Here is a 19,766-nt window from a genome sequence, read left to right as displayed (position 1 = left end):
CCTTGAGGGTGTGTCTGATGTGGTTGGGTCCTCTGATGGTGTCGCCAGAGTAGATATGGGGACAGAGTAGGCAATGAGGTTTGCTACAGGGATTGGTTCCTGGGTTGGTGTTTCTGTGGTGTGGTGTGGTGTGTAGTTGCTGGTGAGTATTTGCTTCAGGTTGGGGGGTTGTCTGTAAGCGAGGACTGGCCTGCCTTCCAAGGTCTGTGAGAGTGAGGGATCATTATCCAGGATAGGTTGTAGATCACGGATAATGCACTGGAGAGGTTTTAGCTGGGGGCTGTATGTGATGGCCAGTGGTGTTCTGTTATTGTCCTTGTTGGGCCTGTCCTGTAGTAGGTGATTTCTGGGTACCCATCTTGCTCTGTCAATCTGTTTCCTCACTTCCCCAGGTGGGTATTGTAGTTTTAAGAATGCTTGATAAAGATCTTGTAGGTGTTTGTCTCCGTCTGAGGGGTTGGAGCAAATTAGGGCTTGGCTGTAGACAATGGATAGTGTGATGTGTCTTGGATGGAAGCTGGAGGCATGTAGGTACGTATAGCGGTCAGTAGGTTTCCAGTATAGGGTGGTGTTTATGTGACCATCACTTATTTGCACTGTAGTGTCCAGGAAGTGGATCTCTTGTGTGGACTGGTCCAGGCTGAGGTTGATGGTGGGGTGGAAATTGTTGAAGTCCAGGTGGAATTCTTCAAGGGCCTCCTTTCCGTGGGTCCATATGATGAAGATGTCATCAATGTAGCGCAAGTAGAGGAGGGGCACTAGGGGATGAGAGCTGAGGAAGCGTTGTTCTAAGTCAGCCATAAAAATGTTGGCATACTGTGGGGCCATGCGGGTATCCATAGCAGTGTCACTGACTTGAAGGTATAAGTTGTCCCCAAATCTGAAGTGATTGTGGGTGAGGACAAAGTCACAAAGCTCAGCCACCAGGCGTGCTGTGGCCTCATCAGGGATACTGTTCCTGACATCTTGTAGTCCATCCTCATGTGGAATATTGGTGTAAAGAGCTTCTACATGCATGGTGGCCAGGATGGTGTTTTCAGGAAGAACACCAATGCATTGTAGTTTCCTAAGGAAGTCGGTGGTGTCTCGAAGATAGCTGGGAGTGCTGGTAGCGTAGGGTCTGAGGAGAGAGTCCAAACAGCCAGATAATCCTGCTATAAGAGTGCCAATGCCTGAGATGATGGGGCGTCCAGGGTTTCCGGGTTTATGGATCTTGGGTAGCAGATAGAATACCCCTGGTCGGAGTTCTGGGGGTGTGCCCATGTAGATTTGTTCCCGTACTGTAGCTGGGAATTTCTTGAGCAGATGGTGTAGTTTCTTTTGATATTCCTCAGTGGGATCAGAGGATAGTGGCCTGTACAATGTGGTCTTGGAGAGTTGCCTGGCAGCCTCCTGTTCATAATCCGACCTGTTCATTATGACTACATAACCTCCTTTGTCAGCCCCTTTGATGATAATGTCAGAGTTGTTTCTGAGGCTGTGGATGGCATTGCGTTGTGTACGGCTGAGGTTATGGGACAAGTGATGTTGTTTGTCCACAATTTCAGCCTGTGCACGTCTGCGGAAGCACTCTATGTAGAGGTCCAGTCTGTCATTTCGACTGTTTCGACTCTCTAAGTGGTCTCAGTGCTACTAGATGGGACAGAACACCACACCAGGAGGTGTCTGGGTTACATTAAGACATTATGAATTCATGTGGCTTCCAGCTTTATTTAATTTCACAGTGAATTTTGTGCTGGTGAAAGATGGAGGAGGTAGGAAGGCATGGAAGTGAGATATTTGAAGGCGGCAAAAGGGGACATTTCTGGAGAGGCTGAGGGAACTGGGATTGTTTAGTCTGCAGAAGAGAAGAATGAGGGGGGATTTGATAGCTGCTTTCAACTACCTGAAAGGGGGTTCCAAAGAGGATGGATCGAGACTTTTCTCGGTGGTACTAGATGACAGAACAAGGAGTAATGGTCTCAAGTTGCAGTGAGGGAGGTTTAGGTTGGATATTAGGAAAAACTTTTTCACTAGGAGGGTGGTGAAGCACTGAAATAGGTTACCTAGGGAGGTGGTGGAATCTCCTTTCTTAGAGGTTTTTAAAGTCAGGCTTGACAGAGCCCTGGCTGGGATGATTTAGTTGGGAATTGGTCCTGCTTTGAGCAGGGGGTTGGACTAGATGACCTCCTGAGGTCCCTTCCAACCCTGATATTCTATGAGTCTATGAGTCACATGCAGAATGTCATCAGGAGTGAGACCAGAGCATCTTTGGCATCCCCCCGTCTATTTGTTAAATTTTTGAATACCTTATTTTCTATTGCATTTGTAGCCCATTTCACCACTTTGATGCACGATTCGCATGCATGATTTATCCCTGTCGTATAAGATGATACATTTGCAGGTTAGGAGCTGTAAATCTGTATTTATTCATGCCATATATAAGCAAATAAAAAAAAAACATTTGTTTCCTCTAAGCTTATAGAAACAAAGCTTATAGGTCCAGAACATTCTAGGAGGTTAGTGAGAAATGAATCCACATGCGGAATACCGGAAACGTTTTACTTCAAACATTCGATTTTCCCTTTTGTCTCTAACAACAAAAACAGCACCCTGAGCCCATCGCCCCAGCCCCAACCCACAGCCCAGCACCCAAGGCAGTTGCCTGGATTGCCTACCCCTAAATCTGGCCCTGGTCTGTGGTATCAGACAGAAGCTGCAAGAGAGGAGGATGAGATGTTGTGGTGGGCATGTACAAAGAGGGGATGAAGAGAATCATAGGTGCTGACTCCATCGGTGCTCTGCAGCTCAAGCACCCACGGAAAAAAATAGGGGGTGCTCAGCACCCACCAGGCACAGTGATTCTGCCCCGGCTAGCCGCCGATCAGCTGTTTAGCAGGTCCCTGGGGCTGGCCACTGATCAGCAAGCGGCTGGTGGGAAGCTCTCGGGGGAGGAGACGGAGAAGAGGGAGCGGTGGGCTGGCAGGGAGGGGGAGGAGCGGGGTCAGGAAGAGGTGGAGCAAGGGCAGGGAAGGGGTGAAGTGGGGATGGGGCCTCAGGGCAGAGCGGGGATGGAGCACCCACCGGGAAAAACAAAAGTCAGCGCTTGTGAAGGGAATCCTGCTAGGGAGGCATTTGAGAGTAACGTTTACAGGCAGAAAACAAGAGGACGGCCAAAAAAATAGTGGATAGAAAGTGTACAGGAGGACAAAGCGCATATGGATCAAATGTAGGACTGGCAAGCCTGAAGAAGAAAGATGGAGGCAATTCTGGAGGAGGATGTCCTCTGTTTAGCCCCACGAACGGTAGTGGCCGAGCAAGCCTCCGCACGATGAGAGGGTAGTGTCGTCCCCCAGTCCCGGTTTTACCGGGTCCTAGGATCTAATAATACCAAGCTCTTATATAACACTTCTCCTCAGCAGATCTCCAAGCGCTTTATAAAGGAGGTCAGTCTTGTTAGCCCCATATTACAGAAAGAGAAACTGAGGTAAAGAGCAAGAAAATTATTTGCCTGAGGTACCACAGCAGGTGTGGGATGAGAACACAAGTCTCCTGAAGCCTAGCCCAGTGCGCTACCCACTAGACCACACTGTCTTCATCCTACAGATGGTTGCCTCTCTCCTCATGCTGTATTGCTACAGCTGCAGTCAGCGGGCCCCCCCACACTATAAAAGAGAGGGGACAGCTGCCAGGCTGTTCTCTACAAGGGCTCCAAGACTCTGGAAGTTGTTCCCCAGCTTGGCTTAAAATAGTTCAAATGTGGTGACCTGAGCGTGCTGCAAAAGACACCTCTTTGATAGGGTCCTTGGAGAGGGCTGAGGGTTTGCTTCTCCTAAAGATGAGGGGGTAGAAAGGAGGTTCTGTTGCTGTCTGGCCAGCTGAGTTCCTACTGAAATGATCACTTTAACCCTGGGGGATGTAACTGTGGTTAATGACGTGGCAGGGTGCTAGAGCAGGGGTGGGCAAACTTTTTGGGCTGAGGCCCACATCTGGGTATGGGAAATTGTATGGTGGGCCACAAATGCTCACTAAATTGGGGTTTGGGTGTGGGATGGGGTGAGGGCTCCAGCTGGGGGTTTGGGCTCTGGGGTGGGCCCAGAAATGAGATGTTCAGGGTACAGGAGGCTCTGGGCTGGGGCAGGGGGTTGGGGTACAGGGGGGCGGGGTTGAGGGCTCTGGGGTGAGGCTGGGGATGAGAGGTTTGCGGTGTAGGAAGATGCTCTGGGCTGGGACCGAGGGGTTCGAAGGGCATGAGGGGGATTAGGGCTGGGGCAGGGGGCTGGGTTCCGGGAGGGGGGCAGGGATGCAGACTCTGAGTAGCGCTAACCTCAAGCAGCTCCTAGAAGCAGTGGCATGTCCCCGCTCCAGCTCCTATGCGGCGGCATGGCCAGGCGGTTCTGTGCGCTGCCCCATCTGCAGGTGCAGCTCCCGTAAGCAGCAGCATGTCCCCACTCCGGCTCCTACGTGGAGGCGCAGTGCCAGCCAGGCAGCTCTGCACGCTGCCCCATCCACAGGCATCGCCCCTGCAGCTCCTATTGGCCGCAGTTCCTGGCCAATGGGAGCTGCGGGGGAGGCGCTTGGAGCGGGGACAGCGTGCGGAGCTTCTGGCTGCCCCTACATGCAGGAACAAGAGTGGGGACATGTCACTGCTTCCGGGAGCCATGTGGAGCAGACCCTGACCCTGCTCCCTGGCAGGAGCTCGAGGGCCAGATTAAAATGTCTGACGGGCCGGATGCAGCCTGCAGGACGTAGCTTGCCCACACTGTGCTAGAGCATTGCACATGCATCTTTTAAAAATTATTTAAAATCTAAATAAGTAAATCAATGTCCCGTAACTAATCCCCTGACCCGTCCAGTTCCGCTTAATATTCCTTCATGCTTAGATTGCAAACTTTCTGGAGCAGAGACTGTCTTCTGGTTCTGTGTTTGTACAGCACCTGGCACAACGGGATCTCTGGTCATGGACTGCAGCTCCAAGGGGCTACCTCAATATAATAACAGGAAACATAAACCCGCCCAGCTTGTAATTCTGAAAGCCTTGTATTCTGATAGTCTCTCCTTTTGTACATGGAGAAGCCAATAAACCATAGCATAAAGCCAAACCCAAATAAGGACTCATTGCTTCTTTCCAATGTATGAAGATGGTCTCTACATTATTTTAATTTGTTTTCCCCTGCTTGGTTTTTTATATGATAAATATCCAAGCCCAGCTTCTCTCGTTTTCCTGGCAGACTCTTGCAAAATCGTTGGAGGACTCCGAAGGCTGCGTCCCAGACATTCGAGATCTGAGCTCCTCAACGGGTGTGCGAGGAGAGAAGACTATCTGGCAACGCCACTAACTCCTTCCCCAGTAAATTCCATGTGCCACTGTCCATAGGGGATGGTAAGATGGGCAAACCTGGGTATGAACTTAGAAGTGCACATACGGTGCAGAGATACTCACGTTGACTTGATCCTTGCAGATGACCTTGGCCTCTTCCAATGCAATCAGCACAAAAGCCGTTAAAGAGACATCAGGCTCAGCACCCTTGTACCCTCCCTAAAGGGGAGCAAAGGACAGATTTGGGATAAGAAAGTCCCCCAAGTACCATGAAAAGAAAGAATTAATCCCAGGCCCTCAGCATCGGAAATTAGAACACATGCTTCCTAGAAAGGTACCCAAGAATGGACTCTCAGTCATGCTTAGACCTATCGCTGAACCTCCTTTTGGCTAATGAACACCTGTCGTGCAAAGGGCTAGGTTCTGATGTCAGTTACTCCTTTGTCAGTGTGGAGGAACTCCATCCAAGTCAATAGAGATGCTTCGTATTAAACCAGCATGAGAGAATTTAGCTCACCAGGCCGATGCTCAGGTCCTGTCACTAGCTCCCAGGCAGCTTCCCGTGCAGTTAATGGATCGAGCCCCAGCGATATCAAAGACCAAACTTTGGCCTGTGAAGCACCAAGACAGCTGCGCTCTTCTGGGACAATGCAAATCACTAAGCCCAGGACGAAGCACATGAGAGGCGAGGACAAGGCCTTCTTAGTCGAGGGCAGCTGGCTGGGGAACCAATGCCCAGGGAACATCAGGCCAGGCCAGAGCCTAAGTGTCTTTAGTAAACGCTGCAAAACTATCCCCTTTGGAGACGTCTCTCCACCACCAGAACAACACTCACAGCACTAACCCCACCCCCTGCTATCTAATAAACCCTGACACAGACACCCCCTTCTACCTTAAACCCTACCACTGAGCCCCTAACACTGAGACCCCTTAAACCTAGATACTGACAGCCCTAAACCCCAACAGCCCTAAACCCCAGGGGTGCTGGAACAATGTTTATAAGTGGGGTGCTGAGAGCCATTGAACCAAACTGTAACCCTGTATATCGGGGTGGCCAACCTGAGCCTGAGAAGGAGCCAGAATTTATCAATATACATTGCCAAAGACCCACGGTATTATGTAATGATTATGTACGTATATGTATGTGTGTGTGTGTGTGTGTATATATATATATGCACACACAATCATTATATAATTTGATAATGTATATTTATTATGCATTTATAATATACAGTTAACGATAATAACAATAACTTGTCTCAACGTTTTACTTAGTGGGACTTCTGGCAATCTTTGCTTTCAACAATTCCCTTGAACTCTGGTTTGTGTTCAGTTGTGTTCACACGCAGCAGTTCTCTTAAGTGGCTGTCTATCAAAATGGATTGGTGCTTGGTTTTCACATGTTTGAGTGTTGAGAAAAGAGACTCACAAAGATAGGTCAAGGCAAACATTGAGATTAATTTTAGGGCTGCACCTCTGATGTTGGAGTATTTATCCTTTGGTACAGATTTCCAGAAAGTAAGAGTCCCCTCTGTCTTCTGAACAGATTTCAATCTGTCATCTTCTAAAAGTTCTATTATTTCCATCTGGGATGTTGCTTCGTCAGTAACTTCAGCACTAAAAGGGTCAATCAGAAATCTGATTTGAGGTCTTTTCTGCTGCAAATCTTGAAATCTTTCCTCAAAACTGTCCTTAAGATCTTTAATCATGCTCACATATCTAGCTGTGCTCCATTTTAGGGGTTCTGCTGCATCTTCTTTTGATCTGTCTGGAAGTTGTGACATTGAGGGAAAGTGTGTCAGCTCTCCCTCAAGCGTTTGTCTGTGAAACAACTGCAGTTTGTTCATGAAAGCAAATACACTTTGCACTAGATGAGACAGCAACCGGAATTTTCCTTCTAAGTCCATGTTTAGTTTATCCAAATGCAGCAGCATGTCTGCAAGAAATGCCAAGTCTAGAACACACCCAGGATCTGCAAGCTCAGGGTGTATTCTTTGATTCTCCTCCATAAACAAGTTTACTGGTTCCAGGAGCTCGAAAAAATGGGAAATAACTTTACCTCTTGAGAGCCATCGAACTGCGCAGTGAAATGGCAAATCAGCAGGGAAATCGTCTTCATCCAGTTCTTCGATTAGATTTTGAAATTGTCTGTGATTGAATGCATTTGAGCAAATCAAATTCACAATGTGCAAGACTGGTTTCATGACGTGATGAAATTTGAGATTTTTAGATACCAGTTGCTCCCAATGAATAATACAGTGAAATATCCAAAATTCGGGAAAGCTCTCGTCAGACTTACAAAGCCCTACTAATCCATTCACAGATCCCCACATGGATGGAGCCCCATCTGTTGCAATGGCAGTGAGCTTCTGTAAAGAGAAGTGGTGTTTCACAGCTAACAACATCAATGACTCCTTTAGAGCTCGTCCACGAGTTCTGTCCTTTAGTGGGACGATATCCAGGAGGAGTTCTTCCCTTACAACACAGTCGTCAAACACAGTCCGGACAAATACCGATAATTGAGGTTTATCCTGTACATCGCACAAGCCATCCAAAGCGATGCTCAAAAACTCACACTGCTGAAGTTGCAAGTGCAGTTGCGATTCGATGTCACTGTTCAGGTCGGAGATTCTGTGGTCTATTGTGTGGCATGAAAGCTGCAGGCCAGAAATTTTCTTCGGTAGATTCTGGTTCTCTGGTGACAGGATTGAAATCACATCAGTGAGGCACATTTTTATAAACTCGCCTTCAGAGTAGGGCTTTTTTGCGCGGGCTATGTGCCAGACCACATAATAGGAGGCTAACGTTACAGTCTGCGATCGGTTGGCAAATCCAGTGAAGAACTGGGCTTCTACATCTGTTTGTTTTTTCAAAATGTTCAGTTTTCAGAACCTTGTGGGAATTCTTGATCCATATGTACATGGCTAGAAGCGAAATGACGCTGCAAGTTTGAAGATTTGAACTGAGAGAGACACGTCTGGCAAAGAAGACACATGGCCTTACCATTACGTTCAATGAAAAAGTACTTATGCTCCCACTCCTGCTGGAAGCCTTGATTTTCATCTGTGTATTTTCTTTTCCGTTTGCACTTGCCTTCCATTGTTAGATAGTGTAAGAAAAATGTTGATTAAATATTTCCACAGCAGCTAGTAGTCGCTGTGTACTTTATTGAAGGAGACCAGGCTCCAGCCAGGGGTTGCTGGACATCTGGCTCTGCCCCAGGCCCCACCTCCCACTCCACCCCTTTCACCAAGTCCCCACCCCCACCCTGCCCCTTCCTGCTCCTGCCCCACCCCCGCCTCTTCCTGCCCCATTCCACCTCCTCCCCCAGCGAGCCATGTCCTTGCTCCTCCCCCTCTCCCTCCCAGAGCCTCCTGGTGCAAAACAGGGGCAGCAGGCCAGGGGACAGAGGAGGAGGGGGGGGAGGCTGTGCACCAGGTCCTCGCTCCTCCCTCCCCCAGCATCTCCTGCTGTGATCAGCTGTTTCTCGACATTGAGGCGGTTCAGGGAGGGAGAAGGAGGAGCAAGGACGCGGCGCCCAGCCCCCGTCCCTCCCCCCCGAGCCGCCTCAACACCGCGAAACAGCTGATCGCGGCAGGAGGGGATGAGGGAGGGAGGGGGGCTGGGTGCTCCTCGCTCCTCCCCCTCCCTCCCAGAGCCGCAATGCTGCGAAACTGCTGATTGCAGCGGTGGGCGGGCAGGAGGGGCAGGCGCTGATGAGGGGGCGCTGGCAGGCGGGAGGGGTGGGGGACTAATAGGGCTGCTGGTGGGTGCTGAGCACCCACCATTTTTTCCCCAGAGTTGGCTCCTGGCAGGAGCTGCTTATTTTCTTTTGAAGAGCCTCATGCGGTTCCAGAGCTGCCGGTTGGCCACCACTGCTGTATATAAGGGAAACCACTTCAAGCCAGGGGTTGTTGCAGCACCTCATGCACCCCTAGTTCCAGCACCTCTGCTAAACCCTGACATCCCTTCAAACCCTAAACCCTAACACTGAGACCCCTCAACCCACCACTAACACCCCTAAAACCTAGCACCGAGGCCCCCTAAATCCTGACAACCCCTTCTACACCTTAAACCCTGACACTGAAACCCCCAAACCTTGACTCTGACAACCCCTTCTACCCTAAACCCTAACACTGACACCCCAAAAGCCTGACACTGACACCCCCAAAAGCCTGATACTGACACCCCCTTTTACCTAATAAGCCCTAACACTGACACACCCTAAATCCTGGCACCCATAAATCCCAACCCTGACACCCCTAGCTCCAACAATGACCCCCCCCTTCCACTCCGAAACCCCAAACAACAACAAAACCAAAAATGATCTACCCCCAACAGGGGAGAAGTGTTAAGACTCCATGAAGTCCACTAAGGACTAAATAGATACAATCTGGCCCACTGGGCCTGAATCTCCATTCACTGCTGCCCAGGTAACTGCACTGGGTTGTTCCACTGAAGGGAGAGAGAGAGAGGAGATCAGTCTGCGTGAGCACAGACTTTGGGATGTAGCCCAGTAACACGTCCCTTTGAATTATGAACCAACAAGTTGCTGTGATGATTGAGGTGGGTAGTGATTGGTGTGTAAAAGTCAAAGGAAACACGTACCACCATCTCTCCATGGATTACGGGGGAATCTTCTTGGAAGACCCCATCCAGTTTCTGCTTTTCCAGGATCAGCCATTTCACCGCTCCGCAGATAACTTGGTTTTCAATGGGCACCAGTTTCTTAGCCATGGCAAAGACCTTCGCCACGTAGGCCGTCAACCTAAGGGCAGAATCAATCACATCACGGTCACTCCTGCCTTCCCGGAATTGCCCTCAGTGTGAAAGCTGGACCGGCTGCACACAGGTATCAGTTGAGACATTTCACCGCAGTAAATGGAGTGAGGTTCATGTGGGTCAGTTTATGGTAACCTGAGTGAGCAGGAGCTAGGGAAAATGTCACCGCTTGTCTGGGAAAGCGCATCCAGACACTGCTCCCTATTACGGCCGGCTCTACTTGAGATGTGCCGAGCTCTCACCACCTGCAGTGGTATGACCAGGATGGTGTGGTTGGGGGCCCACTGTGGACAGCTGGCCACTGGGAACTGGACCGGAGAGTCATCAAACTCAACTTCACACAAGCCAGTGAACAGCCGTCAAGATGGTAACGGTTAGTCTGAGCCAGCGACAAACTAGCCACCTAAAAGTGAAAGGACCTGGAGTTCATTACTAAGGCTGTGAGTCTGTCATGGAGGTCGTGGAAGTTCCATGACTTCACGGATTCCGTGAAGTTCCATGACTTCCACAGATGAAGCGGCTGGTGTGGCTGGCCCAGGGGATTGCCCAAGCATCAGTCCCTGGGGCGTCCCTGGGTACCCCCTGAGCAGCAGCAGTCCCAGGGGCCACCCTGGGGGTTGTCTGAGCAGCGGCTGGAGCAGCAGCCAGGGGGCAGCCCCGTAGGCCGTGGAGAGAGTCCCCAGGGGCCTCGGAACAGCGGGCGGCCGGATGCAGTCAGACTCTGCCGCTGAAGCAGGAGCCAGCTGTCAGCCCTCGGGAATCCCCCAGAGCAATGGCGTTGCAGGGACCCCCCACAGCAGCAGCACCCCGGGGACCCCCAGAGCAGCAGCACCCCGGGGACCCCCAGAGCAGCAGCATCCTAGGAGCAGCTAAGAATTAGTCAAGGGTGTGACACCCTGACGGGGTATTTTTAGGAAAAGTCATGGACAGGTCATGGGCTGTGAATTTTTGTTTATTGCCCGTGGCCTGTCCAGGACTTTTACTAAAAATACCCATGACTAAATCTTCGCCTTATTCATTGCCAATCCCTCAAGCCCTCCACTCGCCCACACTGAACTGTCACTGAAATCACTGGGGGCCACATTTACAAGGTATTTAGGCACCTAAAGATGCAAATAGGCACCTAATGGGATTTACCAAAGTGCCTAAGTGAGTTAGACACCCAACTCCCATTGACGTTCAAAGGGAATTAAGCCCCTACTGTGCTTAGGTGATTTTGTAGATTCTGCCAGGTGCCTGTCTCATCTTTGGGCGTCTTTCCATTGCCATCTGTGGGAGTTGGATTCAGTATTTTTTTCCCATTGTGTGTGTTGACCTTTGCCCTCTGGTTCTGGGCTGGAGACTGACTTGCTCTGGCTCACGTATTGCATGTGTAGGGTCAGGCTAACGCTGATCAAGAGGGTGCATTAGAAAACCCACTGTCCTCACCAAGTGCTTGATGGCCGGTCTTTGAAAGCGGCGTATGAGAAGTCGGGTTTTTTGTAAACCATCTGCTGCGTGTAACCTGAAACAGGGAGAGTAAGAAGGAGCTGTGACAATGTCTGGCGAGTGTCTAATGAGGACTTTACATGCGTAAGGCAAACAAAGTCAGAGCTGTGACCCCTGCCGCTGCTGGAAATTAAAGTGACTTGCCCAACATCACACCAGGAGTGTGTGGCAGAGCAGGGAACTGAACTGGAGTCCCCTGAGTGCCAGGCTACCTGCCTGATCCCTGGACTCTCTATTGCCCAATGTGCTTAAAGGGAGGTTTCTGAAGCATTTGGTACCGGCCACTCTCCGAGAAAGGCTACTGGGCTAGATGGACCTCAGGGCCAGTCCTGTGTCCCTAACGCGAGCCTGAAGAGGGATTTGCTGTCTGGCATGAGAAGTACTTACCTTGCATGATCAACTTGATGACTTCTGCCCTGCGTTCCACCCCAATCCTTTCCCACTGTTCGGTGCTGTCCAGGTAGATGGTAGCAATGACCGGGAGGGTCATGCGGATCATGTTTGCTTCCCCGGAGCCAGACGGCGTCACAATGAGGTGCTTAAGGTTGGCCCCATCGATGGAGTTTTCGACAATGATTGTCACAGGGTTTCCTGACCAAGGAAATAACACGGCGTGAATTCGAGCACGGAGAGCAGGCGTTGGTGGGGACAGAGAGACAGACAGACCTCTCTGCGGGCAGTGGTGGATTGAGAGCTCAGTCCGGCATGGTGCTGAGCAAACCCAAACCCCATGAAGGTTGGATCCTAACCAGCAACAATTGATCCGGGCCCTGTGTGCTGACAAGGTCCCCACAATGCTCTGAGCACTTCTCACCAAGCCCTCCTAGGCTACTTCACTCCAGCCCCGCCAGCAGTGGGGATAGAACCTGGATACTTCCACTGTGAAAGCACCAGCCCTTGCTGGTCGAGCTAAATGGGGACAAAGGAAGGACTATTATCCATATTTTACAGATGGGGAGCTGAAGCACAGATAGGCTAAGGGTGCTGCCCGAAGTCACCAGGAACATCTGTGGAAGAGCAAGGTTTTGAACTCAGGCTTCCCAAATACTAAGCGAGGGCTCAAACCACTAGGCCATCTTGTCCAGAGACATAGGCTGCCCCCTGGGTGCTCCTTATTTCTGTGCACATGTCTCTCCCGAGAGCACCTTGCTTAGCCACATGCCGACAACGACTTTGCTGTATCTTGGCCATAAATGCTCGATAGTGCACGTAGACAGTTGTAACAGAACCAAGTGGGTAATCGGTTCACCTCCTGCGAGTGTGGCTACCAGGGAAGAATTCATTGCTCCCTTCACTGTTTCTACAGCATAAAACACTTTCAAATCAGAGGCCCTTGCCTTGGATGCTGACTTTGGTCTCCAATTCTGTGTTTGGAACCATGTCATCCATATCTGCTGCTTTCACCTTCACTTCTTGGACTCCCCCTGAAAAGGAAGGACGAGGAGAAGAGACAGTGAAATGCCATCCGTCCAGCCGGGTGAGCTTTGCTGCTGGTTCTTGAATAATACTCTACAATGCTCATAGAGCCCTGCACTATCCACTGATGTGCTAGGGCAAAGGGAGGGAGGGGACAGCTGAGATGGGAATCAGCATATTGCCGATTCTAGTCTTCGGCGATGAGCCTGGTTTTGACCTCCATCTCAGCCAACATGAAACCAATCCCTCTGAAATCTCCCATGCACAATCGAATGCCAGGGTAGAATTTTTCAGGGAAGTTTGCTGCAGATTCGATTAAGGGTTTGGGTTAGATACAAGGGCTCCAAAAACAGAGATGCTCTCACTTAGATATAGATTGTGGAATTCTTTGAGACCTTCAGGATGAGAGGCGCCATGTAAACACAAAGCAGTGCGGCTACTCACCTGGCCCTTTCGCAGATGGATCCAGTACCACAGACATAATTGTTTTGCTCATCCTCATCCCTTCTGGCTAGAAAGGAATGACAAGAGCATAGTAAGCACAGTAGCATTCAGAGACAATGAAGAGCAGTAGGAAAAGGTGATCAACTTGCTGATCTTGAGATCAGTGTGAATCAGGAGTGACTCCACTGGAAGTCAGCGCTCAAGTGAAACTGAGATCAGGCTCCATCCCAATAAGTCTGGAATCTGTCCTCAACCTCAGGCAGCGTCCCCTTTCGTTTTGGATCCTGGTTAGGATGCATCCAAGGAGAAGTCCCTAGGCCAAATTCATCCCTCGCATAACACCACTGATTCCACCACAGATGAACAGGAGGGATTTTTGCCAGAAGCTGGGAATGGGCGACAGGGGATGGATCACTTGATGATTGCCTGTTCTGTTCATTCCCTCTGGGGCACCTGGCATTGGCCACTGTCGGAAGACAGGTATGATAAAAGAAGGGGGCGGGGAGGTAGCTCCCTTTGATGGACACCCAGCCAGCCAGTTAACTCTGTTCTCTACTTGCTTTACCTGTAAAGGGTTAAAAAGTCCCCCAGGTAAAGAAAAAAAAGTTGGCACCTGACCAAAAGAGCCAATGGGAAGGCTTGAACTTTTAAAAATTGGGAAAGAAACTTTCCCTTTGTCTGTTGTTCTCTGGGCTGCCGGGACACGTAGCAACAAGGCTATAAGCAGGAATGCTGTGGAAGGTTTGAACCAGATATGAAAAAGTATCTTCCATACCTAGAAGAATCATTTGGATTTAGGTAGACCCGATCAGGTGTATTTCTTATTTTGGCTTGTGGATCTCCTCTGTGCTAACCCCTGATGCTTCTGTTTGCTTGTAGCCTTTAAGCTGAACCCCCAAGAAAACTAGTTTGGGTGCTTAATTTTTGGAATTGCTCTTTTAAAATTAAAATTTACCTTTTGAAGAACAGGATTGGATTTTTGGTGTTTGTGCATGTTGTTTGATTAGCTGGTAGCAACAGCTAATTTCTTTTGTTTTCTTTCTTTTTCAACTCTTCCCCAGAGTTTGGGGGGGGGGTGAAAGGGCTTGAGGGTACCCCACAGGGAAGAATTCTCAAGTGCTCCTTCCTGTGTCCAACGGTGGTTGTTGCGTTTTTTTGTTTTTTAATTTGGGTGGTGGCAGCATTTACCAAGCCAAGGTCAGAGAAGTGGAGTGGCAAGTTTTAATTTTTAGAATCCTTGCGGGCCCCCACCTTCTACACTCGAAGTGCCGGAGTGGAGATTCAGCCCTGACATGGTGGCAGAGCGGTGGGATCATTCTGAACCAGAAGCACAGACCTCGGGATTTTAAAAGGACACATTTTTCCTTTTGGCTGCTTAAAAGCCAGGGAGGTTTTTTTTCTTTCTTTTCTTTGCTTCCTTGGGGGGAACAGGCACGCCAAAGGATTAGCCTGCAAAGCCAGGGAGTCCAAGAAGCAGTTTATTTTTTTTTCTAGCTTTGTGGCAATGAAATAGCTAGACTAGAGTAGGGCAGCCTGTGCACGAGGTTGCGGTCAGGCACCGAAACCCTAGAGAAACCAGTCTTCCCAAAGCAGCACGCCACGGAGAAGACAGACCCAGATCAAGCCCAGACATCCAGCTCCATGACAGAAATGCAGGGAAAGGATGAGGGACCGGGAACTTCCCAGGAGAGAAGGGTCAGCCCTCCCTAACCCAAGATCCAATTGCCAAGATGGAGGGTTGCCTTTAACTCAGGCTGAGTTCTAACTGAGGCAGAAAGGAATTTCTTCCTAGAGATGAAGTGCTTGGAAGTGGAGGACAAGCGCTTGGAGGCGGAAGTGGAGGCAAAGATCTTGGAAGCGAAGGCGAAGTGCTGGCAGGTAGGAGAGGAGAGCGGAGAAGCACTTAGAAATGAAGTGCTTGGAGGCGGAAATGGAGCTAAAGTGCTTAGAGATGGAAAAGGCTAACCTGGATCAACCACGTACCGCTCCCCATTCTAAGAAATTCCCCACATACAAGGTAGGCGATGACACAGAGGCCTTCTTAGAAAATGTTGAAAGGGCCTGCCTTGGGTACAACACCCCTATAGACCAGTATATGGTGGAGCTAAGGCCACAGCTCAGTGGACCCTTAGCAGAAGTGGCAGCTGAAATGCCTAAAGCACACATGAACAAGTACGAACTTTTTAAACAAAAGGCCAGAATTAGAATGGCGCTAATACACAAGCATGCCCATTGGCGGTTCAGAACCCTAAGGTGGAAACCAGACATGGCATTTTCCCAACATGTCTACCACATTGTAAACATTTGGGATGCCTGGATAAATCTGTGTTAAATCTCTGGAATATCTGTCTCTCCTAATGCAAATGGAGCAGTTCTTAGAGGGTGTTCCTGAGGAAATAGAAAGGTACATCCTAGATGGGAAGCCCAAAACTGTAACCGAGGCAGGGGAGATCGGAACCAAATGGGTGGAGGTGGCGTAGAAGAAAGCTAGTAGCAATTGGAGCAAATACCAGAAGGGGCAACCCGAGACAACACCCCACCATCAAGGTCAGCCCAAAGCCCCACCTCTCAAGGAGGAACCCTCCACACAGCCAGGGAGACCCCAGATGCTCTCGTCCCACCACCCCACTCTCCAATCACCCACCTGGCCCCAGCCTACAGTCAGCTGGGCGATACTTCAAATGTAATGAGCTGGGGCATGTGAAGGCCAACTTCCCCAAGAGCACCAGCCGACTGCAACTCATCACCCCGGAGACACACCGAGAGCCTTCAGGCCCAGATGCCTCGTAAATACCCCCAGAGTTACCTTTTCCATAATTGGTGTTCTTCGAGATGTGTTGCTCATGTGTATTTCACAATAGGTGTGCGTGCTTGCCATGTGTACTGGTGACTGAAGTTTTTCCCCTAGCAGTACCCGTTGGGGGGGAGCGCCCCCCGCTACCTCTGGAGTGGTGCCTCCACGGTGCGGTATAAGGGGCGCTGCACACTCCCCCCACCCTGAGTTCCTTCTTGCCAGACAACTTCGACAGAGGGGAAGGAGGGCGGGCTTTGGAATAGACATGAGCAACACATCTCGAAGAACACCAGTTATGGAAAAGGTAACTGTCTTTTCTTCTTCGAGTGATTGCTTATGTGTATTCCACAATAGGTGATTCCAAGCTATATCTGTTGGAGATGGGTAGGAGTTCACAAACTCTCAGGACGGAGCACAGCCCTGCCGAACCCAGTGTCTTCCCTGGTTTGGGAGACGATTGCATAATGAGAGGTGAACGTGTGAACTGAAGACCATGTGGCAGCCTTACAAATGTCCTGAATGGGGACATGGACTAAAAAGGCAGCCGACGAGGCCTGCACCCTAATTGAATATGCCCTCACAATCAACGGTGGGGGGATACCCGCCAAGTCGTAACAGGTACGGATGCATGAGGTGATCCAGTCAGAGAGCCGCTGAGTGGAGATCGGCCGACCCCTCATGCTTCTGGCCTAGGCGATGAACAGCTGCGAAGACTTCCTGAACGGCTTAGTCCACTCCAGGTAAAAGGCCAGAGCCCATCTAACATACAGCGTGTGGAGGCAGTGCTCCTCACTGGAGGCATGGGGCTTGGGGCAGAGGACCGGCAGAAAAATGTCCTGACCCATGTGGTAGGCGGAGACCACCTTCGGGAGGAACGAAGGATGAGGGCGGAGCTGGACCTTATCCTTATGGAACACCTTAAGGAATCGGCCATAGCATGCGAGAAGACCGTGTGCCCCTGCACCAGCGGATGGAAGGCCGCCTACAAGTGTCACACAACTTAAAACCCGGGGCATGGGGCATGCCCTGGCCCAGGCGCACTAAACTAAACTAAACTACACTAAACTAAGCTAATTTCAACTACAGGTACTACTACACTGAACGAACAAGAGTTCTGGAGGGACACTGCAGACAAGCTGGAGCAGAGCAGTCCTGAAGCACCTTCACTGGTGGCAAGAAGAAACTGAGGGTGGGAGGAGCGCGTAGCGCCCCTTATACCACGCCATGGAGGTGCCACTCCAGGGGTCGCTACGGGAATACACATGAGCAATCACTCAAAGAAGAACTGTGAATGTGGGCAGGAGAAGATTATTGCATGGAGAGACACTGGCGCACAGGTGTCAGCTATCCACCAATCCCTGGTGACCCCAAATTCATCGACCCAGAGGCCCAAGTGACGGTGCAACCTTTTAAGGCCAACTCTTTTAACTTGCTGTCAGGATACCCCCCCACTCTGAACTCTGGGGTACAGATGTGGGGACCTGCATGAAAGACCCCCTAGGCTTATATTCTACCAGTTTAAATGAAAACTTCTCCAAGGCACAAATTCCTTTTCTTGTCCTTGGACGGTATATTGCTGCCACCACCAAGTGATTTACACAAAAATTCAGGGAAGGGTCACTTGGAATCCTTATCCCCCAAAATATCCCTCCAAGCCCCTTCACCCCCTTTCCTGGGGAGGCTTGAGAATAAAATACCAACCAGTTGCCTTAGCAATGTGAGCTCAACCAGACCCTTTGTCTTTAGGACACTGAAATCAATCAGGTTCTTAAAAGAAGAACTTTTCTTATATAGAAAAAGGTAAAAGAACCACAGGCCCTCTTCTAGCAGTTGAGGTGTGAACACCGAGGGCCTCATCCTCCCTGATTAAACTAACCTTGTTATCTCTAGACTGATTCTTGCCTGCATATTTATACCCGCCTCTGGAAATTTCCACTACATGCATCCGATGAAGTGGGTATTCACCCACGAAAGCTTATGCTCCAATACGTCTGTTAGTCTATAAGGTCCCACAGGACTCTTTGTCGCTTTTTACAAAAACAGGAATGAAACTACCTCTGTAGCATAGGAAAATTCACCAAAATTCAGCCAAAACAAGAGATAACTTAATGATTTCCTTGCCCTACTCACAGTTTCTGTGCTTTTATATGGATTATTCCAGGTATATTTTTCAGGAGATATTGTACCTGCTTGGCTTCTCCCTCCGTCCAGAGAGGAAACAACCCACAGAACAACAAACAAATCCTTCCCCGCCCCCAGATTTGAAAGTATCTTCTTTTCTCATTGGTTCTTCTGGTCAGGTGCCAACTTGGTTATTTGAACTGCTTAACCCTTTACAGGTAAGGCAATCCAGTACAGCTGCCAAGGAGGGATTTTATGCTACTGCATACATAAAGGTTGCTATCCTTCCCCCTATATTCATGACACTTGCCTACAGCCAAGTTGCCTGTCCAGTACAAGGGCTGGTCAGAAATATGGACTTTTGCAGTCTATGCCAATGATCCCATTCCCATGCTGCTGGGAGAAGACTTAGCCAACCATGTAAGGCTAACGAAAAGGGTGGGGTTGGTCCCCCGCAGCCAGGCTAAACAGGCCTCCACACCTAACTCCATTCCTCAGCCTCCTACAGGAACCCAGCCAGAGGTGGTGGAACCAGACCCCAAACCAAAGTCTAAGGCAGCAGTTGTAGATCCAGTTCCTGGGACCGAGCCAGAACCAGCCCAAGGATCGGAACGGGTGGAGCAGTCCGCACCAGAGCCCGAGCTTGCAACCCCACCAGAGTCAGGGAAGCCAGCACCAAAGGGTGCCACAGAGCCTGCACCTGCAGCAGCAGCTAAACTGGCACAAGAGGCTCAACCGGAGCCTAAAATACCACCTAGTGCACCAGCGGAGAGCGGATCACAGTTAACAGAAACAACCGCATCACCTGCATCGCTTCCAGTGGGACCAAGCCCAAGTCCATAACCCAGCGAGGAACTAATGTCTCCAGCATCAAGGGAGCAGTTCCAGGCAGAGCAGGAAGCAAATGGAAGACTCAAGGAAGCTTGGATGGCGGCACAGAGCAACCCACCACCTCTCAGCTCTTCTAATAGGTCCAGGTTTGTTAAAGAAGGGGGACTCTTATACAAGGAGACCCTTTCTGGTGGGCACAAGGAGGACTGGTATCCTCAGAGACACTTGGTAGTTCCAACTAAGTATAGGGAAAAGCTCTTGAGCTTAGCCCACGATCACCCTAGTGGCCATGCTGGGGTAAACAGGACCAAGGACTGTTTGGAGAAGTCATTCCACTGGGAGGAAAAGGGCATGGACGTTTCTACCTATGTCAGGTCTTGTGAGGTGTGCCAGAGGGTGGAAAAGCCCCATGACCAGGTCAAGGCCCCTCTCCAGCCACTCCCCATCATTGAGGTTCCATTTCCGCATGTAGCTGTGGATATTCTAGGTCCTTTCCCTAAGAAGACACCCAGAGGAAAGCAGTACATGCTGACTTTCATGGATTTTGCCACTCGATGGCCGGAAGCTGTAGCTCAAAGCAACACCAGGGCT

At 50.1% G+C, this 19,766-nt stretch overlaps 1 protein-coding gene across 2 annotated transcripts in view; it reads right to left on the bottom strand.

Moving 5' to 3' along the window:
- LOC101950459 (complement C3-like) overlaps positions 1–19,766 on the bottom strand; it is a 214,266-nt gene that overhangs the window by 156,774 nt on the left and 37,726 nt on the right. For both annotated transcript variants that reach the window (XM_065576278.1, XM_042844156.2), the window contains exons 22-27: positions 13,430–13,496; positions 12,907–12,993; positions 11,957–12,160; positions 11,510–11,585; positions 9,908–10,067; positions 5,423–5,518 (exon numbers count right to left, since the gene is read on the bottom strand). In XM_065576278.1, the coding sequence (XP_065432350.1) occupies positions 5,423–5,518; positions 9,908–10,067; positions 11,510–11,585; positions 11,957–12,160; positions 12,907–12,993; positions 13,430–13,496 (690 nt within the window). The remainder of the gene's footprint in view (positions 1–5,422; positions 5,519–9,907; positions 10,068–11,509; positions 11,586–11,956; positions 12,161–12,906; positions 12,994–13,429; positions 13,497–19,766) is intronic.

This window comes from Chrysemys picta, chromosome 22, assembly GCF_011386835.1.
Source record: "Chrysemys picta bellii isolate R12L10 chromosome 22, ASM1138683v2, whole genome shotgun sequence".
In the NCBI taxonomy this organism is placed as follows: Eukaryota; Metazoa; Chordata; order Testudines; family Emydidae; genus Chrysemys; species Chrysemys picta.
This window is presented reverse-complemented; position numbering and strand designations above follow the sequence as displayed.